This window comes from Onychomys torridus, chromosome 5 (genome assembly GCF_903995425.1).
Source record: "Onychomys torridus chromosome 5, mOncTor1.1, whole genome shotgun sequence".
Classification (NCBI taxonomy): domain Eukaryota; kingdom Metazoa; phylum Chordata; class Mammalia; order Rodentia; family Cricetidae; genus Onychomys; species Onychomys torridus.
The window spans coordinates 107,319,213-107,347,078 of NC_050447.1; the positions used below are offsets into that span (position 1 = coordinate 107,319,213).

At 44.8% G+C, this 27,866-nt stretch overlaps 1 protein-coding gene across 6 annotated transcripts in view; it reads right to left on the reverse strand.

Moving 5' to 3' along the window:
- Slc22a23 (solute carrier family 22 member 23) overlaps nucleotides 1–27,866 on the reverse strand; it is a 168,649-nt gene that overhangs the window by 33,711 nt on the left and 107,072 nt on the right. For 5 of the 6 annotated variants that reach the window (XM_036189235.1, XM_036189234.1, XM_036189236.1 and 2 more), the window contains one exon: nucleotides 12,464–12,632. In XM_036189235.1, coding sequence (XP_036045128.1) covers nucleotides 12,464–12,632 — 169 coding nt within the window. Of the gene's footprint in view, nucleotides 1–12,463; nucleotides 12,633–27,866 lie in introns of those variants that run through there. The other variant, XM_036189239.1, reaches the window with a different exon arrangement.

Below are 27,866 nucleotides of genomic sequence, written 5' to 3' on the forward strand. Positions count from 1 at the left end.
CTGGCATCCTCCCTCTTACTGCCTTCCCTGATGCTTCTAGTGATCGTGAAGCCCTCATCAGGATGAAATTCCAGCCGAACAAAATGTAGTTAAATAATTCACCATCTTCACACATCTGGAGCGTGTCTTCACACAGAGCACTCATGTTGGGTGAACCCAAGCTGAGGATCTTTCCCAACAGGTACCTGATGAAGAGTCTTGGCAGAGTACCAGAAAGCCACCTCTACTGTTCCCCTGCAGGGGTGTAGGTACAGGCCAGGAGGAGAAATTTCTTTGAGAGCAAGACACCTGTGGCTGCTGATGGTGCTGTCAGGTCAGCAAGGCAGGTATCCTAGTCCAGGCAACCAGAAACACAGCCAGGATGGAAGTTTCCAGAATGTGTCACATATGTGGATATTATATCCCCACAGTGTGGGTAAAGTGGTTAGATCCAGACCCAAGCTCTTGTCTGTTCCTGCCAGCACTTTTGGAAACACCTCTGATGATGGATGTCTGAGATGACCAAGATGACTGACGCCTGTGTCAGCAGAGGAAGTGAGCTGGCTGTTGGTGGTCACCTACCCCTCAGGGACAATATCTGCTTCTCACTACACAGCTTCACATCCTGTTTCATGAACTCAGCCAACTTGGGGCATCTCTGGCACATCCTTTATGCCCTGCTCTAAAGGGAACCAGGTCCACATGTCATATACAAGAAGCTTGATCTTTCACTTGGCACAGGACTGCTTATCTGACCTCAGGACTCAGCTATAGCCCTGGAACACTTCTTTATGTGTGTCTGTGGTATACGTATGTGTATATGTGTGTGGTGATATGAGCAGGTACCCATGTACACGGAAGCCTGAGGCTGACTTTGAGGGTTTTTTTTTATGATTGCTTTCCATCTTATATATTTTCCTGCTTGAAGCCAGAGCTTGCTGACTCATGTCGTCTATCAAACCTGCTTGCTTTGGGGCTCCTCTCTGTCCCCAACACCGCCCCACTATCCCATGCTGGGATTATAGGTGGGCCACTGAACCTACCCAGCATTTACATGGGTGGGAGGGATCCAAACTCTGGGTCCTTACACGTGCGTGGCAAAAGCTTTACACACTGCATCATCTCCCCAGGTTCCAGGGGAAGCTTTGTGACTCTTTATTTCCATGCAATACTGGATCACTCTGTGGAACACTGCCTTGCCTAGGAGGAAGCTTACAGCTGATCTTAGGAAGAGTGTGCCTTTGAAATATTAAGGCACACTGAAATCTGCATACTGCACAGTGCTTTGGAATATAAATTTTAAGTGTGATTTTTTTTCCTTCCTTGCCTAGCTGGTTCATGAGGGCAGGGTTGTGACTGCCTTGTTTATGATGACAGCCCTTACACTTTGGAAACATGAAGAACAGTGGGCATGCACATATCCTCCACAGGTGCTTACTGAGTGGCACACAGATGGTCACCATCCCAGGAGGGTGCACAGCATGTGTGTGTGTGTGTGTGTGTGTGTGTGTGTGTGTGTGTGTGTGCATTACCAAACCTGCCCTAACCTCTGCTCCTTTAATTTTCACCGTGAGATGATGACATGCACCATCCCTGATTCCTGTGGCTCCTCCAGAAAACCTCCAGCCTTCTCTTTTCTGTCATTCCTCAGCAGTAAGTCCCAACCAGGAAAACTCATACTCCCGGCCCCTCCTACTACCTTCCTGGTCTTCCACACTGATAGTCTCCGGAGACATTCTCATAAAACACAAACCTTGATACAATGACGAGAATACAGGGCAAGATTGTGTCACGCATGGGGGCTCTCACCAAGGAATTGTTAGCAAGCTACACTGCCAATAGGCTGGGGCCAGCCTTTCCTACCCTTGAGACTTTTGAAAGCAGCAGCCCTTTCTTTAGGTCTGTTTCAGCTTTCCCTTACCCCCCTCCCCCACGCACACACACACACACTTAGCTTCTTGCTACACCTGGCAGAATTCCTCTCATTCTTCTGTCCTCTGGTGTTCTGTCTACATCTTGATTTTATTTCTCCTCATTCATTTGTACCCTGTGAGGCTAGAAGCGTTCAGTTGAGAAAAGGATATGTCAGTACAACTCTTGTGGACTGGCATTGAGCCGTGCTGCCCTTTCCTGGGGACTAATGAATGGCTGAGCAGACAACTAAACAAGGGTTTCTACTTGGCACCAAGGCAGAGTGCATGGCGGCGGTGGACACCTGCATTCACCGTTGGCAGTGTGCACTCACAGGTATAGTCTCTTCTGTACTGTTTCATGACAAAGTGCTTAAGTGCAACACCCTGGAGTGCCCACATCCAAGCAAGCACACCTTTGTTCTCTCTGCTCTCCCCTCCTTTGCCTTCGGAAGCATTTCCTTCACCTCCAGCCCATAGGAAAAATGTCAGCTGGTCCTGCCTCACCCAAAGATGAAGTGAGATGTAAGCATCCCCAGGCAGCTCACTTGGCTTTGGCTGTCAGATTCACTGGGGAGTGGGGGATAGAATCATTCCTGTGTCACAGCCCTTCCCATCACTGAAGAGTCCCACACTCATGAAAGTCTTTGCCAAATCCCTACCTAGTCACACTGCTGATGCCACCCTGTACTGATGGCCTTGTCCTGTATCTGTAGAAGGGTGGGCTGTATGTTAGCTGTGCCTTTTAACTTTCCAATGTCTGGATGTGTGGGACTTTGCTCCTCTTGGAGCACCCTGCCCAGCTCTGCCAAGGTCTAACTCATTCCTAGTAATAATAAGAGGTTTGGCTCCATGTTTTAAACACAAACTAACCAATCTAGAGGCTATACCTTAACCACATTCTACGCCTAGATCAGGCTATTACCTAGCAACTACCCACCTGCTATGATCACCCCAGAACTGAGTAGCAGACAACTGGGGACAGCCCCCTGCCTCCACACTAGCTGACCCTGAATCTTTCTACTACGCCTCATGTAGTTTCTCCTGAAGAAACTACAATAAAGGCTCCTGGACACACTGTCCCCTCCCTGCTTTCTGGCACTTCCTCATATGGCCCTCCCGGGTGGTGTGTGATCCTTCCTCTTCAGAACTGTGAGTAATAAACAGTTTTTCTTACTGACATCTGCAGATCTCCTGGCACCACTCTACCTGGTAAGTGTAAAATTTACATTTGAGAACACTGGCTTCCTCCACTGCCTTCGGCAGTGGGACCTCTGCAGCAGCTGGCTTCATCCCATCATTTCCAGACTCCAATGGCAAGAGGGCACTCTGGACTCCTACTCCTAAGCCCCTCCAATTCAAAGACTCAGCCCCAGTCACATCCTCTCTTACCCTCATGAGCCACATTGGCTCCATTGACAGATCTCACTGGGGTCACTTCCAAAACACCTCTCCAGTCAGACCTGTAGGTGAGTCTACTGTCCCCTTGTATAGGCATTGCCTCACTTCACACAAACCAAAGCACAGTGGCTGCCTCTGCCCAATAGGGCAAAGGGACAGATCTTAGAGCACAGGTGTGCTGGGTAGACACACGATAAAGTCATCTGAGAAGAGGGAACCTCAATTAAGAAAATGACTCCATAAGATCAGGCTGGGCTGTAGGCAAGCTTGCCAGTAAGTAGCATTCCTCTGTGGCCTCTGCATCAGCTCCTGCCTCTATGTTCTTGCCCTCTTTGAGTTCCTGTCCTGACTTCCTTCAGTGATGAACAGTGATATAGAAATGTAAGCCTTTCCTCCCAAGTTGCTGGTCATGGTGTTTCATCACAGCAAAAGAAATCCTGACTAGGAAAGACATTGGTACTAGGATAATAGAGTATTGCTGTGGCAGACATCACCATGTGCTTTTGGGATGATTGTAGGAGAATTTTGGAACTTTGGGTATTTGAGTACTCAAAGTTTGGTGAGCTCTGGGGGCTTGGAAGATAAGAATGTTGAGAGCAGTGCAGACAATGGAGACTGTGCTTGTGAAGTTTCAGAGGGAAGCAAAGACTTTAGCAGGAAATTTGTATGAAGAGTCTGGTGTCTGGGCAACAGGGGCTGAAGAATGAGCTTCGATTAAGAAGAGACCAGTATTATTGAGGTGAAATCTTCTGGAAAATGTTTCCTCAGGGCTGATACACAGAAACTATGTTCCAGAGAGGGTCAAGGCTGCCAAGGTTATTATACCTCATGCTGGTAGCTCAACTTAGCAATATAAGAGTTACCCAGTTTTGAAGGCATGAAGGGGTCATGAAAAGCAGCTTAGGCTTGACACCATGGGAGGCTGGGATAGGCCATTGGACAGGGTGCAGCCTCAGTAGCAGTCGAAGCTCTAGGACTGAAGAGGTCATGGAGAAGTTGAGGTTTGGTACCATGAAGACGGCCTAGGAGAGGCTACTGGTGAAAGTGCAGCCCAGTTGCTGTTGGATGTCTGTCTGTACACTATGAATATGTGTTAGACATAGGAAAACTTCTAATTACATTTGGCTACCCAATGTGTTGGCAAGAGTTTCCACCTAAAACCTGAGAGTACTTACTAAAATGGAGCTAAGAGCAGCTTCCTAGTTCATAGGTCTCATGGGGGCGTGGTACAAAGATGCCACTGTACAGAAATGCTGTGGCATTTGAGCTTGAGCACAGCATGGTGGATTACTGCCTCAGTACACAGAGGTGTCTCCAATCTGTGCAGCACACTGCATGGCGGGTTTAGCTTTCGCTAGTATAGAAAAACAAGTTTCTGGGCTACATGCTGCTGGATGGAGGCATAGACCCACTGCTTCCCAGACTCAGTGGTGAGCATGGATCCCAGAGCTGGCAGTAAAGGTACCTCTGCCATGTTGGGAAGCTGAGCTGGGCGGAGTCAGCAGTCAAGGCTACTGCTTCAATCCTAGCCACGCTACAATTTAAAGCAATAGATTCACAACAAGGCAGATCCAGATGGAATAAACCTCTAAATGGTTTACAGTGTGTGTAAAAATATATGTAGGCTTGGAAGAGAGAGGAAAAGGAGGATAGACAGTTATATAAAAAATAGATTGTTCTAAAAAAATAAAGTCTTTAAAGAGACAGTAAAAGTAATATAAGCCACATAAAGATGAAAGTCACACAGAGAGTCTGGATTATATTGTCTTTGGGATTTTTAACTGCAGAGAGACATTTGATTGTAAAGGCTACTCAGTTAAACCAATATGTATATTTTTAAGGTATCTTGACTTCAAAATTTGTGTCTAAGGATACATTGCTTTGGAAAGCAGATTCTGCTTTTGTTTCCACAGAAGATGAGAACCTCTGGGTTGCTTCCAGGCTAATATGATTTGATCAAGGAAGACCCCCTGAGAGGTCTCCAGATGTTCCAACATCTAGAACAGCTTCAAGGCAACTGGCTCAGACAGTGCAGCCTCATAGACTACTCTAGTCAGGACTTGACCATAATCCTAAACTTTCTCAGGGTCACCGTAAGATTAACAGTGCCTCCAATCAGCAGGAAGTAGCCTAGAACACTACACCCACATTCCCCCCAAAATAGATTATGGATGTTTGTCTTTATTTAGATTGTTGGTTACAAATTGTTATTGGATATAGTCAATTTTCTTCTAAAAGAAGAAAGGGGATATGATATAGAAATGTAGGATATAGCTATGATAGGATGGAAGGGTAGATTATTGAATCTACTTCTAAAGAGCAACAACTTATTTGGAATGTCTTACATTGCTATGGATTTTAGTTTATCACAAATTTAAAGTTAATTTTGTTATACTGTATGTATATTTCTATTCTTGTTTAAGGTATTATGTTTGTACAGCTTATTTGAAATTGCAATATATAATTAAGAAATACAGATGAATAGTCATCTATGATAATCAAACTTATAGTCATATTAGTTAAGTTTTTAGGTATATAGATGTGTATTTCAATTAGGTAGGTAATATTCAAAAACTTCCAGAATATGACATTTAAAATGTTTTAAAAACAGACTTTCTGGACAGTCAGACTCATCTGCTCCTGGCAGCACCAATTTACTTCAAAGAGGAAGATGGGCACTGAAGACATTCCATGGGGAGTTTAGTTTCTTGGCACAAAATGGCCTGCTGGGCAAAGAACTGCTCTTGCCTGGACCATTTGATGATATGTTATATAGACTGGACATGCAAGACCCATGGGAAAAATGACCACTAAATTTTGCCGAAACAAGGTGAGATGGTCCTTCAGGTTCCTGCTTCCCAGAGGAGACTGCCAAATATTCTACAGGACACAGGGAGAAGCAACTGAGAGACTCTAGACCTACAGGCTGAAGATGGATGCCCCAATGTTACAGAGGAACTTTGGATGACTGTCCAGGCAGCCAGCTGTCTCTGTCATTCCCAGAATTTTGGAAGTTGCTTACAAAGCATTTCCTGTTTACTTAGGTAATATTATATCTTTCTGGGGTCTTTGATGTAGTTGAAGACTAGACAGTTATAATTTTCCTTGGTTCTGATAAAAGATTAATTAGATATGAAACTTTAGACTCACAAATATAGGATAGATAGAATATTTTCTTTAATTTTGCCAAGTACAAATAGACTAGATATTGTAATTGTAATTCCTGCTTGATAACTGTTCTATGACATGTAATTTTACTATGTTAAAGTTAGAACCTTCCTTTTTGATTAGACAGAAAAGGGGAAGTGCTGTGGGATGTCTTTCTCTATGCTATGAATATGTGTGGCTCCCACTGAATAATAAATAAAACTGTTTTGGCCTATGACAAGACAGCTTAGAGGCAGGCAGAAAATCCAAGGAGAGAGACAAGAAAGAGAAAGGCAAAGTCTAGGGAGATACACCAGCTAGCTCATCGCCCAAAAAGCAACAAGATGCCAGCAGACTGGTAATGCCCAGCCACATGGCCACATATAGATTAATAGAAATGGGTTGAGTTAAGTTATAAGAGCTAGCTAACAGGAAGCCTGACTCATAGGCTATACAGTTTGTAAATAATATAAGCCCCTGTGTGTTTACTTGGGACCAAGAGGCTGAGGGACACGGGTGGGAGAGATTTGCCTGACTGCAGGGCAGGACAGAACAGAGAAACTTATGGCTACACTCAGTTGCAGCAGAAGACCCCAGAATTTTGGAAATGCCAGTACCATGGGATGACCAGGAAAAATAGCAAAGTGATGGAGTAAAGCCAGCTGGAGCCTATAAGATAAGCTGTGCATGCTGCAGAAGGCAGAGCCTGAGAAGTGATCCAAGTCCTCTGGAAGGGCCCAGAAGATGTGAGTGGGTCCCAGACATTGGACATTGACTTATTTATGCAATGGGAGCTCAGTTTTACTTTGATTTGATTGTGGTTCTTCCCTCTATAAGTAAGAAAATTTAGGTAGGCAGTGGTGGCACACGCCTTTAATTCTAGTACTCTGAGGCAGAAGCAGGTAGATCTGTGTGAGTTCAAGGCCAGCCTGGTCTACAGAGCTAGTTCTAGGTCAGCCAGGGCTACACAAAGAAACCTTGTCTCAAAAACAAATAAATAAAAAACCCAAACAAACAAACAAACAAACAAAAGGATTAAACTTATTTTTTATTTTATATTAGCTCAAGTTGGGAGACTTTCAATTGTAAGAGATTTCAGACTTTTTTTTTTTTATTAAGAAACTGAATTTTTAAAGTGTTTGAATTTGTAAGACTGGGACTTTTTAAGTTTGTAAAATGTTTTATATTGTAATGTTTATATTAATGTATGATCTTGGAGATGAACAAGAGAGGAAAGATTGTGGCTTTACAGTGATGTGTTTGTGTGTAAAGTTGACAAGGGGTCATTGTGCTGGGTAGTTGTATGTCAATTTGACACAAGCTGAAGTCATCTGAGAGGAAGGAATCTCAATAAAGAAAATGCCTCTATAAGATCAGGCTGTAGGAAAGCCCTGTAGGGTATTTTCTTCACTAGTAACTGATGGGGGAGAACCCAGCCCATTGTGGGTGGTGCCATCCCTGCGCTGATGGTCCTAGGTTCTATAAGAAAGCAGGCTGAGCAAGCCATAAGGAGCAAGCCAGTGAGCAGCTCCCTTCCATGGCCTCTGCATCAGCTCCTGCTTCCAGGTTCCTTCCAAGCTAAAGTTCCTGCCCTCACTGCTTTTGATGATGAACTGTTATATGAAACTGTGAGTGAAATAAATCTGTCCTCCCCAAGTTGCTTTTGGTCTTGGTGTTTCATCACAGCAATAACAATCCTAACTAAGACAAGCCTCTTCCTGGGTTTTTTTATGGGGCCATAGTCTGTAGGCTACCTTTTATCTGCACTTGCCTTCTATATTTCCAGAGAATAATGACTTGTTTGTCTGCAGGTGCTATATCTAGAATAGCAGCATGGAGCAGGTACTCAAATAATAGCCAATTTTCCTTTCAGATTATTCCGTGTTCTGTGGTTTTTGAGATGAAAACTCCTAAGTCTACAGCTTTTGGCCCTCATAATACCTTCCCCCAGGAATGTGTGAATTTTGTCTGTGAGCTCATCCTTGTCAAGAATTTTCTCCCATGTGTGCCTCCTTAGGAGGCTTTGTTGACTCTAGAAGGTCAGTATCTCAGCCTTGGCAAGTGTCTAAAAGTTGTGCATGCATGTGCACACAAATGCATAGTACAGACTTCAAAGCTTTGATTTATTTTAGAGAGAATTTTTTTTTCTGGCCACAGTTCAGGGAGTCAGCCAGCTGTGGGTGGAGACCCTGTGGTGAGGAAAGACTTTCTAGTCTTTGATTCTTGGCTTTTTTCAAGGAGCTCAGTTCTAATTGTATACCAAGCCTGTATTTAGTCCTTTCTCTGTTGCTAAAACAAAATGTCTGTGCCAGGGCAACATACAAAGCCCACAGTTTTGAAGACTGAAAGTCCAAACTGGGCAGTTAGACATCTGGTGAGGGGCTAAGGTGGGTAGAATCACAATGATAGAATGTGTGTGACAGAGATCAAAAGGCACATCAGATTTAGGGGCTAGGTCACTCACTGTGTAAGACCAGTATCAATCCCTCCTACGGGCATACCCCAATGACCAAACCATGAGACCCTGCTACCTTTCAACACCACTACACTAAAATCTAAGCCTCTGGCATAAGGATAGGTGTGGAACAACTCACATCCAAACCACAGTGTTGTAGTTTGAATCTGTAGTGTCCTCACAGCTCATGCTTGAAACACTTGATCCCCAATTGATGGCACTATTTTTGGAGGTTCTAGAAATTTGGGAGGAGACAGGTTATTCAGGGTGAGTCCTTGGAGGTTTACCCATGCACACTTCCTGTCTTTGCTTCCTGGTCTAAACTGTGATGTGGACAATGTCTGCCATGCACCCCCACCACCATGAATTGAGCTGCTTGGACATACCTTCCTACTGTAGTGGACTGAAACTCTCTGAACCAATGGGCCAGAGTAAGCAGTTCTTCCTTCGAGCTATTTCTATCAGGCACCAGGTCAGTGACTCAGGAGCAACAAATACATCCAAGAGCTCAGTTCTAGCCTGTGGGCAGGTCCCTAGGCTGCTGTCAGGTTTGGAAGCCTCATGCTGTTTCCATGACTGCTCTGTCAGAATCCCCTCATTCCAGTGCAGCTCAGCACTGCATTTTTGTGGTGGTTTATTTTATTCAGCAACCATGTGCATATAGAAAGACCCCTGTCTGTCTGTCTGTCTACCACCTTGAGCAGAAGATCCCCCATGCCTTTATCTTCACGGCACAGCCCACCAATTGCAGCTTGAGGATTCTACCTTGGACAACTGGTTTGCTGTCCCTCATAGCTCCTGGGCTTCTTAGTCTGCTCTTTAGAGAGCACATAGCCACCAAGCATGCTGCTGGGCACCCTGAGTACAGGCAGTAAACACCTTCTTGTTAAAGAAAAGTGCACCACTTTCTGTACTTTGCTACCAACAGCTGGTTGTGCTGGCTGATGCTGCCAGTCACCTCTCCCTCCAGCAACCACTGAAGCCTGTCCAAGAACTGAACCAAACAGGAAGAGATGGCAGGACAGTAACAAGAGAGATGAGGAGAAATGACAGGCATCCACACAGTCTTCAAAGCCATTGATTCTTGTGGAGCCTTTCAAGCCTAGTAGGAAAAGGCAGAATACATTTCTCCCAACAATTGTTGTGGCTCCTACATACAGGTTTCTATTAAGGGTGGATACAATAACAGTAGTAGCAGTAGTTAATACTTATGGAAACTTAAGACATGACACATGCAAAGTATCTTAAATACTATCAATATAAAAATAAAATATCATACTTATATTGATCTCCATTAACATGTGATACTAGGTGACAGGCATCAATCAAGGTGTCTCTGTTAATTCTCCTAACACAATTATTTACTATTATGACTCAGGGCACGGATGAACTTGAGGGGCAGAGGTTAAACAACTTGCCAAAAGTTACATGCCTATTCAGTGGTAGGGCTCTATGCTTTATCTCCAAGTATCCCTCTAGATTGCCTCCTCATGTGCCCTTTTGCATGCATCACTTCAGTCTTCAGAACAACTCCAGGTAGAATGATTATGACCTGCTTTTATAGCTCTGAGAAAGCAAGGAATTGGAGAAGCATGGCTACTGGGGATGCTGTGAATGTGTTGCTCTGATTGATTGATAAATAAAATGCTGATTGGCCAGTAGTCAGGCAGGAAGTATAGTGTAGGTGGGATAAGGAGAAAGGAGAAATCTGGGAGGGGAAGGCTGAGTCAGGAGATGCTGCCAGCTGCAGCCATGAGAAGCAGATGTTAAGATACTGGTAAGCCACGAGCCACATGGAAACTTATAGATGAATAGAAATGGGTTAATTTAAGATATAAGAACTAGATAACAAGAAGCCTGCCATGGCCATACAGTTTATAACTAAAATAAGCTTCTGAGTGATTATTTTATAAGTGGGTTGAGGGACTGCAGGAGGCTTGGTGGGACCTGGAGAGAAACTCTCCAGCTACAATTGGCACCCAATGTGGGGCAAGTGTTTCCACCTAAAACTAAAAAAGAAAAAGAAAAAAAAGATTCCAAAATGGAGCTAAAAACAGCTTCCTAATAGTCTCTCTCAAGTTGTTGGCAGCCTGTGGGCTTGAGCTACTCTATGGTGGGTTCATGGCTTGCGGGCTTGACCTGCATGCAACATGGCAGATTCTAAGCTGTGCAGTATGCTGCATGATGGATATAGCTTTTGCTAGTTAAAAAAAAAAAAAAAAAAAAAAAAAGGTTTCTGGGCTACATGCTGCCTTGATGGAAGTGTAAACCCACTGCTTCCCAGAGTTGGTTCCCAGAACTGGAGTTAAACATAGTTCCACCATGTTGGGAAGCTGAGGTGGGAGAAAAATGCTGCAGTTTAAAGCAACAGATTCACAATAAGACAGATTCAGATAGGATAAACCTCTAAATGGTTTACAATGTATGTAAAATGTACATAGGCTTGAAAGAGAAAAAAGTAATATGTACAATGTACAATTATATAAAAAAAAATAGGTAGTTTAAAAAAATAAAGTCTTTAAAGAGAAAGTAAAAGTAATATAAAAAATAAGCCACATAGAGATGGATATCACACAAGGAATCTGGATTGTGTTGTCGTTGGGATTTTTAACTGTAGAAAGACATTTGATTATAAAGACTGCTCAGTTAAACAAATATGTATATTTTAAAGGTACCTTTAAATTTGGATTTCTGGGGCTGAGTTAAGCATGGGGCATGGTACCTTCCATCACACACAGGCATACTTAACATGTTAAAGTCCCTGGGTGTCTTTCAAAAATAAAAAACAATTTGGTTTTTAAATCTGTACAGTTTAAAATTTTTCTTCTTATAGCATATTCATATTTCTTAGACAGTTAGGTCATAGCCCAGACAGTATATTCAATGCCACCCTCCCCAAAGTTGGCAACTCAAAATCTTGCTACATATGGCTTTAAAAGTCATATTAATTAATCTTAAGCAGGATGGGCAAACTTTTTTTTTTTTGTAAAGAATCAGATTATAAGTATTTTTCAGCTGTGTGGGCCATGCCACTGCTGCCACAGAAACCATAGGCCATGCACTTGTGAACATATGAGAAGGGCTGTCTTCCAGTAAATTTTTATTTGTAAAGCTGATAATGAGCCAGATCTGGGCAATGGGCTGAAATTTGTTCATCTCTCACCAAAGAATAGAGAGCTTTTCTAAATGCTCCTTCAATGCCTCCCTCCAAATGTCCCATTCTAGCACATAAGGCCTTCCCACCCTTATAGTTAAGTCCTTTTATAGATATTAATATCAAGGTACTATGTAATAGACAGAAGCAGGTCAGTGTGATGCCATGGGTAGCTATTGGGGTTGGGGAATGGCAAAACGGGGGTTATTCCACAATATGAACAATGTAAGCAGTTAATAAGGGGTAGGGAGTGTGTGTGTGTGTGTGTGTGTGTGTGTGTGTGTGTGTGTGTGTGTGAATGTATGTTGAGAAAGACTGATTTGAGGTGCGGTCCTGTCAGGAAAACATGTTAACACTGTGGCGGTCAGGGCCTACGGTCAGGCATGGATGAGAAGGTACATCATGAAGGATACTCACGACCAGTAGAGCAGCATGAGCAGGAAAGGACAGATGATAAGGGCCTGAAGCACCTGCCAGTCCCGGCATAGTGCAGCCAGCCCCGGCATGAGGAACTGGCCTGCCATGGCCACGAAGCTTGCCACCATGGTAATCATGAACCGTTTTCCTGGAGGGCACAGCTCTATTCCTAGAAAACAAATAATATGGGAGATGTGAGTGCCACTTGCTTGCCTGATGGCTGGGGAGTCCCGTGCTGGGATGTCATTGGATACATGGGGGAGCTGAGGCCTGATGGGGAAGAGAGGGAGGTCATTGCACCAGGTCACAAAATAAGCTGGTGGGAAGGACATGACATTTATAAGTGCTCAGCTCAGGAACCAAGATATGCCGCTTGTGGAGACAGTCTGCATTGCTCATTATCTCCGTTCCTTTGCTCTTTGGCGTTGCAGAACTTGCTGTGCAGTTGGTCCCCTTGCTGCCCATGCCATCCCCTTCCCTTCCCTTCCTAGGATATGCACCAGGTCAATATTCTGAGGACCCTCTCAGCCTCTGCATGGGTCATCAGCAAGGTCTCCAATCTCTTTCCACCTGCATGGCCATCCTTGCTTCTTGCCTCACACCAGTACTCAGTGAAGATATCTCCTCTGTGAAACCAGAACACCATTGCTGTACAAAGTAAAAGCAAAGCCACCTGGGGCACACTATGACCTAGCAGGAATGCCCCTGCACTGTTCTGAATCCTGTTGTCCATTGATGTGGGGATGTGGTGTGTTCTTCCCCAACAGTGGCCATTTCTAATTCATCAACAGAGCTGCACAATGGAAAGAAATATCTGTCTTCAACCAAGACCCACTAAATGGAATAGACCACAATCTCTCCTGCCTACAAGAAACCATTCTCTGCATTTGACCCTTTGTAAAAAAACCAACCAAACAAACAAACAAACACTGTCTGAGTACTCATGGGACAATCCATATGGACCTAATACATGAATCCCTATAACAATTGCCCTTGATATTAGAAAAAGTAGCTGGGTTCTACACACACACACACAAACACACACACACACACACACACACACACACACACACACACACACACACACCTATAGACCATGCAGATTTATTTGCTGTTGTTTTTCTACATTGTGCAATAGTCACTAAATTTTTCTTTCTTGATTTTCTTTTAGGGGTTGGCAGTTAAAATGATTAAAAGAGAAAAAGAAGAAGGATCCCTTAGAAGAAAATACTCTTCCTGCCTTCAGGTCCAGAGCCTGTTCAATAACTTGACCTTGTGGCTTGGTTACAGTAGCTTATCTGCTGGCTGTCCAGAGACCACAGCAGGACAGGAGGTCAAAGGCAGTAGGCAGGGGACAGATGAAAAGGAAAGTGGATAAATCACACTTGGCTACAAGGATATCATCAGCCCTAATGAGCACAGGGCACCGCGCCAGACAGCGTCTACACCAGCTCACTGCAGAAGAAATACAATCCTGTCAGCAATTTCTGCCCCTCCCTGGCCACAAATAGTCATTATTACAGCTCCTGGTGGACAGGAGAAACCTGCTCTAACTGGATAAAGCTTATAAGGAACACTTTTGTCATTGGACTAGGAAAAGAGGATGTCAGGGCCTTCCTGGGCCATTTGCTGTGATGCCATCCCTCTCTGTGTCCCAGCCCAAGCTCACTTAACTGGTACTTCTTAGCATGGCAGGGTGTGAAATTTCTGCTCCAGAATGCTAAAGTCTTTTCTGAATGGACTAATAGTTGTGTTTTAATTTTCACTCATTAAGCATAAGTAGACTTGTTATGGAAACCAGGAACCTGTATCAGCCAGAGTAGGCTCAATATTGGAGGCCTGACACACTAGTAAAAAAATTTAGCACACCTATGACCTTTTAAAGAGGACAGAGGGATGATGTTGGAGGAGTCTGAAGGATTCGTGCTAATGAGTTTGCTAGTATAACAGATTGTATACTGCTTGTTGCTTTTCTCTTCACTACCTCTCTTTAATTTAGTGACACAATTATGTGAAAATACCCACAACTGCAGTAGTGCTCCATTGTCTGTGATTTTTGTTTCCCATACTTTGGTTTTCTATAGTCAAACACAATCTGAAAATATTAAATGGGAATTCCATAAATAAACAATCCATACATTTAAAAAATATGTGCTTATAATTATTGTGCATCTATGTGCACCTTTACATGGGTTTCTGGGATCAAATGTTGCCAGGCGAACATAGCAAGCAGTCTTACCTACTGAGCTGTCTCACTGCTCTACAGCCAGTTCATTTTAAATTGTACATAATTCTGAGGAGCAGGATGGAATCACTGGGGTGAATCAGCTCTCTGTCTAACATATCCATGCTGTGTAAGTCACCTGCTAGCTAGTCACTCAGTGATGTCTCAGTTGTCAGATTGACTATCATGCCATTGCATTTCACAGGGGTGTGTGTGTGTGTGTGTGTGTGTGTATCATTTCTCTCCATGACATATCCATGGTATATAAGTTACCTGCTTGTTAGTAAGTGATGTCTCAGTTTTCAGACTGACCACAATGCCATCACAATCCTTGGGTGTGAATACCCCTCTGTCTGACATACCAAAACTGTATCCTAACTGTTTAACATTGAGCAGTTTCAGTTTTCAGAGTAACTGGCATGCCATCCCACTCCATGAGAATGAACTGTTCCTCTTTCCTACATGCCCACTCTGCAGAAGACCTTGCCCCTGGCCATTCAGTGACATTTCACTTGCCCAAAAGAGCCTGTGATGCCACAGAGCTTGTGCTCGGGTGACCCTTATTTTAAACATCATAATGGCCACGAACCTATGGAATAGTAATGCTGGAAATTCAGATACCCAAAAGAGAAGCAATAAGCGCTCCTTTATAAAAGGACAGATGAAAACCACAGAAAAGCAAAGCTGTGTGAAGGTTGTGGAGATCGACAGGAAGAAAGCAGCACAGTGTTCACAGGGCTTGGTTCTTGCCCAGCTTTTAGGCTTCCACTGTGATCTTGGGATACACCGGCACCCATAAGGAAGGGGTTGGGACTGACATCCCATTCTTTCAGCCGGCACTGCTCTCTCGGTGATGCCTCATCTCACACACTAATCTACGGTTCTGTGTAGCTGGAAGAGCAATGAAACTTCCCAGATCAGGATCAACATTTGAAGATGAGCGAGGAAAGTGGTGTCTTGATGGGCAGGTGACTCTTATAATCTCCTCTGGCTGCCAATGAGTTGTGATAGCTACTGTATTTATTAGTGTGACTATCAGTATGACCACTGTTAAACGGTCCTAACTTTTCTTCTAGAGCTCCTCTTTGTAAGTGGCTGAATGTTCTACGTCTTGTGCCCCAAGTGGGATCCACAGACCTGCAGTGTCTGCATCATATGTGAATGGGCCAGGCCTGTGGAGCCTACATTTGAACAAGTTCCTTAGCCTAGCTCTCTAATTGCCTCTCACAGAGTGTAGAGGATGGAACTGTTTACTGTCTTCTGACCTCTCCACCTACTTGTGGTTGGAATCCTAGCACAGACTTAGTCTGACTTCAACAGCAGGTGCACAGTGGACCAGTATCAGCTATTCTTGCTTTTCTGCTGGGGAGGGGCAGTGATGTCAGTGGGGCACAGGTGTGATCATTTGCTGATAGCTACCCTTTTTGTGCCTTAACTCACCAGAAATTCCTTCCAGACTGCCTGAATCTAATGATGGTAGCTATAAAAATGTGATGAAAACAAAAAGCAATTATCAAGGAGCCACATGCATTTTAGGCTTGCTATTCCTTTTGGAAGGTGAGAAATCAGGCTAGCTGAAAGGGCACAAAAAGCATCTATCAGCACTTGCAAGCACTAGCCCTGTGCATCATTACTATAAACGATGGTCTGGTTATCACTCAGCTACTCTGGTCTCATCATCCACAGCGAGACATATTTGGTCCTATTTATTGTTCATCTGATCCAGTGATTTTTTTTCAGAGTAGGCCTGAAGTTTGTTCTATAAGATAAGATAAAGGTAAGAGGAATAATGCTCCTTCATGCTCCTCTTTATATTTTATTTCATGAAAGGTCAGAACTGAGGTGTTGGGATATAGTTCAATGGTTCAGCACTTGCCTATGTAGAGCCCTGGATTCCCAGCATTGTAAGAAGCAAAACAAAATACCAAAAGAGCAAGAAATAGAAATAGGTAAATCCCAGAAGCCCACATCAAAAATCTCATTATTAAAATGATTTTTCCTCTCCGGCTATAAGGGAGAAGGGTTACAAGCAACCCTTAGAAATTGGATATGATGGTTAATCCTTACTGTCAACCTGACTGAGTTTGAACATCAAGGAGACACATCACTGGACATGTTTGTAAGGGCATTTCCAGAGAATTTTAACTAAGAAGACACACCCTGAATACAGATGACACTCAAAGCTCGTAGTTAAAAAATATACCCCATGTTTCATGTTTATGTAAGACACCTCTCCGGTAGAGATCAGTGTTCTCAGTGACTGTCATGAAGCACAGTCACCCAGAGCCTCTGAGTCACTGGCTCAGGACCTTTCTGTATCAAACTATTAACACTGCGGTATCCTGGAGAGCTCAGCAGAATCCCAGAGCCCCTGCCAGTGTGGGCGTACAAACCGCACACCTGCCTTCCAAACCTTGTCCAGGATCTGAGTTAGCAAAGCTTTGGCATTCTCCTCCCACACCCTCTGAAGCCCCACAAGCAGACATTCTCATTTTACTTTCCCCTGGAGTCAGCAATCCTAAGCATTTAGTTGAAAACAAGCAAGCAAACAAACAAACCATAACCCGTAACATTTGATACCGATCATAGAAAAGCAAGTCCCACCTACAATGCACACATGAGTAGAACACAGCCTTTATTGTATACTAAATACTTATTTTTGGAGGTGCTGGGTGTGGAAACCAGTCCTCACATGGCACATGCTGAGCGAGTATACTTCTGCTGAGTTGAGCCACACCCCCAGCCTAGACTTTGTTTTTAAAAATGGTGTGTGCGCTGACAGAAGGTAGGGAGAAATGCACATTCTCTTGGGATAAAGTGTTCTGGACTTCCTTAGCTCACAAGATTCTTCTGGATCTGGGTTGGCTAGCAACAAAAGGAATATATTAACGGGCTGACACTGTTTAAACCAGAGAACTACAAGTCCTTAGAATCTGTGTCCTTGGAACAAAGTGTGCCTTGAAGGGGACAGGCTGAAGTAACGACTATGGCTGGTGTATGTGAGGGGAGGGGCGGGTGCTCATGGCTTTAAGCCCCTCCCCTGCCTCTTCCATGCTAGTAAAGTCAGCACCTTTGTGCTTTTGTTTCCTTGGGTCAATTGGAAATGATAATCATAGCTGCACCATACATGGAACAGTCAGATCTAGGAAAGTCCTGTCAGTCAGACTTTCTGTTGTTTCGATACAAGCCTGAAGTGAACAATCTAAAGTGGGGAGGGTTTGTTTCAGCTCACAGTTTCCTTCCATCGTGGTGTGAAGGGTGGACCGGAACAGAGAGCTCACCTCCTAACAGCCAGGAAGTATACAGATACTGTCAGGTAAAGCCCAAGAGGCCACCTGGGAAGCCCATCTTCTGGGTCAGCCTTTGTCCCAAGGTTGTGAGGGCGCAAGCGGGGTGAGGCTCACAAGCTGCCCCTCCTTCCTGTCACACAGATCCCTTTGTAGGGCATGTCACCTTGGACATGGAGCCCTCACTCAGACACGTCCTTTCTTCCACTGCTCCTCACACACAGGAACCCAGGAAGAGCAGTCATGGTTGGAGACTGAATGGAGGCGTGGCAAGGCTTGCAGGAGAGAGATACACTCACTGTTTCTGGTGAACTGAGCAAGGAGACAGGAGAACTTTTATGGATTGTTCTACACACAAAGACCTTTCTAGGCAAGGCAGCACTTGCAGTTCACACAGCCCACAACTCTGCCAGGCCCAAGACCTGGCTAAATTGTATAGTTCAACTCTAACAACACAGATTAGGGCTTTTCAAAATCCACTGTCCTTATGAATGGATTCACCTGCTCTCTCATACTCCTCTGACCTCAGATAGATTAGCAGCCCATTTCAGCCAGTGGAAGAAAAACAGGAAGACCCTGTTTTCTCAGGTGCTACCTCCTGTATCCCAGCTCCTGTTCAGCCTTAGGGCCACTGAGACCACGTGGTGGTCACCAGATGCTCCTAGACCAGTAGTTCTCAACCTTCCTAATGCTGTGACCCTTCAATACATTTCTTCATGTTGTGGTGATCCCAACCATAAAATGATTTCATTGCTACTTCATAATTGTAGTTTTGCTACTGTTATGAAAGGTGATGTGAATAATGTGACCCCTAGGGGGCTTCGATCCACAGGTTGAGAAACACTAGTCTAGAAGACTGCTCCATCAGTTTACACTTCAAGGCAGAGGTCTGCAGCTGCTGCACCTGGCCCCACTGTGTCCCACTCTCCTCCATTACTTGTTCCTTCCTGCCTCTCTCTTCATTGTGTCTGGAAGTAGAAGGCAACATTTAATGATTACTGCCATGGGCAAGGACACAGGCTCGGAGATCCTGGAGACCAGCTCTTCAGCCATGTGATTGTGGGATCCTTATTATAGCCAGAGAGCCTGAAATTGCTGGGCACAGAGACCCAAATAGCATCCCAAGGTAGAAAGCTGCTATTATCATGACAGCTCCAAGCCTTCCCTTCCAAAGAAAGACGTCATCTTTCCTCTTAGTTAAGACCTGCCAACTGACCGGTAATGACCTAAGGGGTTGGAAAAGAATGGCTTTATTCCTTCAGAGAAAAAAAAAAACTCAAGCCAGGGGAACTTTTAAGTATTTCCTACAAATCACATTCTACTGTCTGCCAGATATACAGATGTGGACAGTGAAATGCCAAGTTGTAGAGGCAATGCATTATTAACTATTGGTACCTAGCATATCACCAGTGCTCTGAGCATGGTAGGCCAGGCATGTCAGCAAGCATTTTTTAAAATACATTAAATTCATTTAATATACACAGATCTACAATGTAAATATGACTGTTAAAGTTCGTTTTACATAGAGGAACATGAAGGCTTAGAATGATTGAGAATCTTGTTCTAAATCTTACATGAAGAAACAAGGTAAGAGTCTGCATGCTGCCCACGCCTTTGCTGTAGTCAGAAGTTGTCTACACATGGGCCAGTATCTAAGTTCTGAGGAGGCAAAGCTTCCCCGACTGCTCACAGATATTCCTTAGAGAAGAACTATTCTTCTCTAGTTTTTTTTTTTTAACCTGTGTCTTTTCCTGAGATTGCTAAAATTTTTGCTTTGCTTTCTTTTTAAAAATATTTTATTATTTATTTTTATTTTATGTGCATGAGTGTTCTGCTGGCATGTATGCATGTGCACTGTATGTGTGCTTGTTCCTGAGGAAGCCAGAAGAGGGGGCCAGGTCGCCCGGAACTGGAGTTATAGACAGTGGTAAACTGTCAAGCTGGGAACTGAACCCAAGCCCTCCATCAGAGCAGCCAGTGCTCTTCCTAGGTGTTGAACCATCTCTCCACCTTGTGCTTTCTTTTTCTGATGGTTAACTTTGAGCCAGGGTCTTGCTTTATAGCCCAGGCTGGCCTCGATCTTGTGATTCTAAAGCAACTTAGGGGAGAAAGTATTTCTTTTAGCTTGCAGGATACAGTCTATCATCAGAAAAGCAAAGGCAGGAAATTGAGGCAGGAACCTAGAGGTAAGAACTAAAGCAGAAACCATGGGGAAACACTGTCTATTGTCTTGTTTGGCTAGCTTTTTTATATACCCTAGCACCACCTATCTAGAGATGTGCCACCTACAGTGGGCTGGGCACTCCTACATCAACAGAATTGATCCAGGTGAGCTCTGTCACTGACTCCACAGAAGCTGTCCTGATGCATAGAAGTCATTAAAATCCACGCTGTGCACTCATATACTAGTGACAACTTAAGGCAATATCAACCACAAAGGCACGGTGAGCCCTAAAGTTCCATGTCCTTTCTAGATGACACATGGTTCCTTTAAAACTAACATTTCAATAGCTCAAATGAGGAACAAGGATTCAAACGCTCATTAGCTAATATTTTGGCTTTGCAGTATCTTGTTTAAAAACAATGAGTAGTGTTTGGCAGCATGTGCTTAAGAGCTTGATGACACTTTTAGACTCCTAATATTTGATAAAAGCAGAGAAAGTAGGGAAATGACTTTATATATCAGAACAACTTCATATAAATGTGATTCATGCATGCCAGACTGTCTACTGTGCATTTTTAAGCAAGATAAAGGATCACAGAAGGAGCCGGAGGCTGAAGGGTTCAGAACACAGGATGCTGACATTTAGTTTTCACAGGAAAGATTCTTCACCCTCAGCTCCTCGGGCACTGGCTTGGCTCTGGGTCGAATTCACACTCAGTACTGGATCATGGATGTATGATTCGATTATGCATTTGAGAAAGGGAAGCCTCCCAGGTCTTTGAGCTGGAAATCCTAGAGGAGTGCTGGCCACAAAAATAACCCTTCCAACTGTACCCCAGCTGCCAGAGGGCAGGGAAGATCTCCTAGCTTGCATTTCTTATGATCAGTATCTTTACTAGTGTTATTATTATTTTAAACAACATCTATTCATTTATCCTGTGTGTGTGTGTGTGTGTGTGTGTGTGTGTGTGTGTGTGTGTGTGTGTGTGCGCTTGCATGCACTTCCAGGGCACATGTGACATGGTATGTGTGACAGGGCATGTGTGAAGAGAAGAGGCCAGAGGACACCTGTGGGGAGTTGTTTTTTGACCTTCTTGATGTGGACTGAACTCAGGTCATCAGGCTTGGCAATAAGTATCTTAACTGAACTTTTGGTACTACAGTTGTTATTTGATGAGGCTGCCAGGCCATTTTCCTCTCTGTCTACCTCTTCTTCCCACTCTCTTCTATTAGGGATGGAATCCCAAGTCTTGGTGTATGCTAGCCTAGTGCCCTACCAGGGTTATACTCCTAATACTCCATCCTCTGTTGTATCTGCATTTTAAAATACCTTTCCTGAGGCCGGAGAGATGGGTTAGAGGTTAAGGTAGCCTGCTCTTGCAGAAGACCTGAGTTCAATTCCCAGCACCCACCTCAGGAGGCCTACCTCTGTCTGTTACTCCATCTCCGTAAGATCCAATGCCCTTTTCTAGCCTTCACGGATGTCTGTATTTATATTCATATATTTATACACGCTCGCGCACATGTACACACACACACAAAAAAAAAAAAATTTAAAATAAAAGTAAATCTCTAAAATGAGTTTTCTGGGCTTGTTGCTCTTTATAGAGGACCCGAGTTCAATTCCCAGCAGCCATATAGTGGCTTCCAAGTATCCAGTTCCAGGGGATCTGGAGCCCTCTTCTAACTTAATTTTCCATTGTCTCCTTCCCTCTGAAGTAGCCCCTACTACACCCGCTTCCCCATGGAATAGTCTTGGTGAAGAGGCCTAGTGACTTCTATCTTATCTAATTACTTCCCCAAGGGACTGTTAATCTGCTCTCCCATGTCTCAGTTTAATCTCTAAATTGGCAGTCTGATTAACTGCCAGGTTAGCTCCAGATTCACGAGTTTTGGAAGAAGATTCCACAAATGTTGTGTCTGTGCTTCAAGCTGCAGAGGGAAGATGATGAGTGAGCCTGAAGACAAGGCTGCCGTGTGGATTTACAGGCTGCTCCTCAGCTTCCGGTCCCAGCTTTATTCATCAACATTCTCTTACCAGCTACAGCTTCTTCTGCTGATCAGGGTCAGAATTGACATCCTTTCTCGGAGTGCAGAGCTGATCTGATTTTTCGTTCTGTCTTTCCTGGTATACTGGTCTTCATGTTAGTTATTTTGTAAAGAAGAATTTGACTTTCCAGTAATGGTCGTTCCCTTAGCCTGAAAATGTAGTCACTTTGGCAGCTGCAGCACCGTAGAGCTGTGGTCCCTCCTCTGGAGGGTGGATGTCATTTTCACGTGTCACCTACCCCACTAACCCAAGGGGTCCCATCTCACTCAGAATAGAAGCAAAGTGTTTGGGATGGCTCCAGTTGCTGTGTGCCCTCTCTCTACCACACTGGCTTCCCTAGGGTTCCTAGGCCTAGCAGGCTTAGCCCACTCAGGCTCCTGCCCAAGTACCATTGCACTGTGAGTGGTACTCCAAGGCCCCGCAGTTGGTGATTCCTGCTTCTTGCCTCCCCGGGTTCCCATCTTAGGGGCAGAGTTCTTTGGCATGGAGATGTGCATGACCACACACCTGTTGCTGCACCCTCACCAGGGATCTCATTGGACATGCAGTTTCCAGGACCCTGCTCAGACCTTTTCATTCTGAGAGTGGGGCTGGGCCCAGTAAGCTGGGGTGACAGACTTTGTAGTAACTCCAGTGCAATTCCCTTTTAAGGACCACTGTGGCATGCCCTCCAGATATGATATTTAACGCTCCTTATAACTAGGAGGACGAGGTGCCATTTTACCAGTCCATTCTAGAGATGGCAAAAACACATAGTTGGGAGGTCTAGAGAAGGGACCCGGAACCCACATTTCTGTTCTCAGGGACCCCTCCAGAAGCAGGGCTCTGAATACTGTAGGACTTACAGTATAGGTGGACTTCCACACATGCCAGCACCAAGGTCCCTGGTTAATATTCCCTTAGCAGCCCTGGCATATTAACACCAACAGCAACACAGGGGGCTGAAGTGTTTGCCACACCATGTGGCCCACCAGCCTTGGCACCATTAGAGGCTGGCTTTGCTGCCAATGCTAGGTATTCGACTTTCTTCTGTTGGGGGAAAAACCCTACCATATCACAACTTTCAATGCCCAAAGAGCAAGGCAGGCAGAGGCACAAAAGCCCTGGAGGGGTAAAGAAATTGAAAATTTCTATTTGAGATGAAAGAAATCTAGACTATGGAGTAGAGCTAGTGGAATTGGGTAGGCATATGTGGAACTGTGGGTGTGAGAGGGGAACGATGATGAATCACCAAGCTTTTGCCTTGCTTAACAACCTTTAGATTCAATTAGAAAGTAAAACACAGCCGAGGTCACAGGAAACATGACTAGGGTCAGGGTCTGACTTGTACTGCCAGTCTGCAGCCAGTGATCCCCATCCAACTCATATTATTCAAGGGGAAAATAAGGTCAGGGAGTGAGATGGTGGTAAAGGCAAGGCACGGTTCCAAGCCTCAGGCTCTCTGACCTCACCACACTGCCTTTGGAGAATATAAACAACAAGGATTGCTTGGAGTTTAGTTTGAAATTGAGATTATAATAAAAACAGAAATCAAATGTGATAAGACACATGGCAGTTAAAATTAGCACCCCTCCCTCCAAGGGGAGAACCCCTTTGTGTTGTGTTCAACTTAGAAACACCAGCCAGTTAAACATGGAGTCACATCAGGCTAGGAGCTCGAAAGCCATGGTTGAGAATCAGGTCCATTGAAATACTTTTAGTAGGCGCAGTTCTGAGACTGACTAGGACTGAGTGCCGCCATCCTGTTTTTAACAAAGCTTGGTCGATGGTGTCTGAGGTATAGCCTCCTGCACAGGAGGACGGGCCATGAGAGATTGATTCCACTACACCCTACTCCTCAGCCAAGTCCTGCCTCAGGACTTTAGCTGTTCAGCCATCTCTGTAGTGAATGTCTGCTGTCCAGATGTTCACCATGGAACACAGAGTAAGAGGGCAGAGTGCTCTCAGGTCCTAGGTAGGGGACTTCACAGGTCACGCTGTGGTCACCCCAATGCCATGCTGTGTGCCAAGTATGGGCTCAGCAAATAGATGCTGAGTAACGTTAATGACCTTCAAGTAATAGAATACTCCCCTAGTTAAATCCCCCAGTGTTTAAGCCAAAATTTTCCTCAGCTGGACTCAAGTTTATTCCACTGTGATTCTACTCACAGCTGTGTGGCCTCTGGGCAGACACTTAACCTCCTAAAACCTTAGGCCAGTTAAGAGGAGAATGGAGCATTTCTTTCGGAAGTTAGGATCTTCCCTCTCTGGGGACTCCATCTGTCTCCGGTTCTAACGTGAGTTACGAATGAGCTGGTGTGATCAGGGCTGCTCGGTGGGATCCTAGAGCCTGTGGACAGTCCATGTAGAGATTTGGCCCTCACCGGCCAAGCTGCAGTTCTGGAGTCAGCACTGGCTGGTGACTGTTGACGTGGAGCTGGAGGAGGGAGATGTCTCCACTTCTCTACATCACACCCATCTGATGGCTGCTTCTGCTTTTTTATTTTGGTGGGCAGGGGCGAGGGGTGTGTCTCTCTATGATGCCTAGGCTGGGAATAGAGGCACACACTATCACAACTATCTTACAGTTCCTTCTGGAGGAACTCATCCCTTCCAGAGACCTTTTCCTGATAGTTCAACTGACACATTGCTGGTGGTTACTGCCCCTCATTGCTCTCACAGGTAAAAGTACTGTAAGTCCACATCTCTAGTGTGCTGCTCACACTCTACCCTCCACCCCTGTTTATTTTCTCACCTGCTGTCCTCCTCAATGCTCTTGCCAAGCCCCTTCCTTCCATTTCCACTCTGCTGACTTGGTCCACCTAAACCTGTTCCTCCTACTGTCACTGCCTAGTTCTTCCTCCATTCTCCCCAAACACCCTTCTTCCGCACCCCAGAACTATGTTCTGTATGCCTAATGACACCCTTCCAAGTAGCCCAGGCTGGCTTCAAACTTACTATGTAGTCAAGGATGACCTTGATCTTCCTGGCTTCACCTCAAAGTGCTAGGATTATAGAGGTACACCATCATGCCTGGACAATCTCTCTCTCTCTCTCTCTCTCTCTCTCTCTCTCTCTCTCTCTCCCTCCCTCCCTCCTCTTCTTCCCTCCCTCTCAACAACCCTGTATTGTATCCAGTAACATTCTTTTTTTTTTTTTAAAAATGTATTTATTATGTGTATAGTGTTCTGCCTGCATGTGTGCCTGCACACCAGAAGAGGGCACCATGTCTCATTACAGATGGTTGTGAGCCACCATGCTGTTGCTGAGAACTGAACTAAGGACCTCAGGAAGAGCAGCCAATTCTCGTACCTTCTGAGCATCTCTCCAGCCTCCAGTGACATTCTTATTTGCAGCCCAAGAGACCTAACCCACTGCTTCCATAAATACAGCAATACAGAAAGTGAAGAAAGATGCCCTGGACTTTATCCCTGGGATCCACATGGTGGAAAGAGAGAAGTGATTCCCGAAAGCTGTCCTCCACACACACACTATTGCATGTATAAACTCTCAAACATACACAAATAGAACTAAATTCAAAACAAAAATTAAGACAGTAGATGACCCTGCAGTTACATCTTTCAAATTATAACATTTATAGTTGCACGGTAGCTTTTACTCTGAAAAGAACAATGCTATGAAAGAATCAGAAGTCTATGCAAGCTGAAAAGAGGTAGTCCGCAGATGAGTTCCATTCTGTAAACAATATAGGGCTTCTTCTCGAGTCTGAAAAGACTGCTGCGTTGAGCCCAGAGTCGCTATTGCATTGAGAGGGACCACAGAGCAGGGAGCAAGAAAGGGGCTGAGAAAGGGGCCCATGGATGAAGTGATGCCTAGGCTGAGCCCTGAGAGACGTGGAAAGGTGCTAGAGGAAGACATGGGGATACAGACAATCTATCTCAAAGGTAAAGGCAGGACAAAGAGAGGGAGTAGCCAACCACTCCGCAGAGATCTGTAGCTCTTTTATCATCAGCCTCTGGCCATTCACTGTTTCAGGCTCTGGAAAGTGTCTTCTAGTTCTGAGAAAATATAAGCAGTGTCTCCCACTACCTGCACCGAGGTAATGACAAATTGTCTGGCACACGGGCCTTTGGTGGGTGGGGATCAGTCTCTGACTCTGCCCAGCTTTGTTTCCTGCTCCTTTGTGGGAGCAGCCCTGGACCTTGGTGAGTACCTTAGAGTTTTAACCTATGATGCTGAAAGACTAACATCATTTTTCAGACATGTGCAATTAAAATTGTCTGTACCCAGTGCTGGGGAGATAGCTTAGTAGATAAGAGTACTTGCTATGAAATCTAGAAGATATGAGTTCAAATCCCCAGCACCCACATTAGAAAGCCAGGCATGGCTGTACATGCCTGTAACTCCAGCATTGGAGGATAAAGACAGGTGGATCCTGGGAGTTGGCTGGTTAGACCACTTAGCCAAATAAGGAGTTTCAGGTTTGGAGATACTCTGTCTCAAAAAAGTAATAAAGGAAGACTCCACACATCCAAATCTGGCTTCTTCATGTGCACACACAGACAGGCAAGCACACCTGCACACAGCTATGCTCGTAATGGCCGAATCCTCCAGAACCCTTTTCTCTACCTTCTTCCCTCCCTGTGGGGAGGTTTCATGGCCTTAAAGCCTCCCCTACAAAGCCAGTGTGACTCAGAAGAGTGGCTTGGAGTGGTGTGGGTGGGAGACAGGGGCACTGGAGTTGAAGTTGGCTGGAATTTCCATTTTCTAAGTACTCGCCATGTGACCTTGAGCAAGGTGTTTAAACATACTCTTACAAAGTGACAACAGAGACGGCCTGGGTGAACTGGTTCTAAGAGTGGGCTCAGGCAAAATGCCTGCACTTTCACTCAGTGCCTGGAACAGCACTCGAGTGTAAAAACTCAGGGACACAGTCAAACAGCTATGGCCGGCCTTGGGGCTCCTGCCCCCCCTTGTCAAGCAGTGACAGCATCTAAGACAAAATGTCCCTTTAGTTCCAAGGAACCACAACACAAATGAACTTCTGTAAATGCTTATAATTTGCAAAAGTTGGGGGCTTTTTGCATGAGAATGGCAGCTTGTAGAGTGACATAATTTTTAACCACAACCCTTTCCCAAAATGTTCCTTTGTGGAAAGGCAAAAACTGATTTTCAAAGTCCCACATGAAAAAGCACCAGACAATTGCCACAGTCAATGTCTAAGGTGACACAACACAATCCTTGTGGGAAACAGACCAGGCCGCCTGTGAAAGGCTGGCCTGTCAGGAGCTGGAGCCTAAGACCACAGAATCTGCGGCTTGAGAGCGGTGGCAGGACAGGGGCACTTCGTGCATTTGGAAAGAGATGGAAGCAACCGAGGATGAAGTCACTCTGTGTGAAAGAGCCCTGTTTCCACACCACATTCCTTCAGTTAAGTGGACTGGACTGAAGTCGGCCTCAGGTTGCACGCACACAGTGGCCGCACCACCACACATGCCTGCCTGTCACCTCTAGCCACTCAACACCACTGGGACAGTCTGCCACGAATCTAGGGGTCCTGAAGATTCTTGGTTCTGAAGGAAATGCATTCCCAATATAAAGCACTTCACAGAAAGTCTCCACCCCGAGTCCTTAGTGGCTGATGAGATTCACCTGAGAAGCCCTCTCAAGTGGCAAGAACTTTAGAAAGCATTCGCTCCATGGGGAGGAAAATGTGAAGTGACTCAGTGCTGGCAACC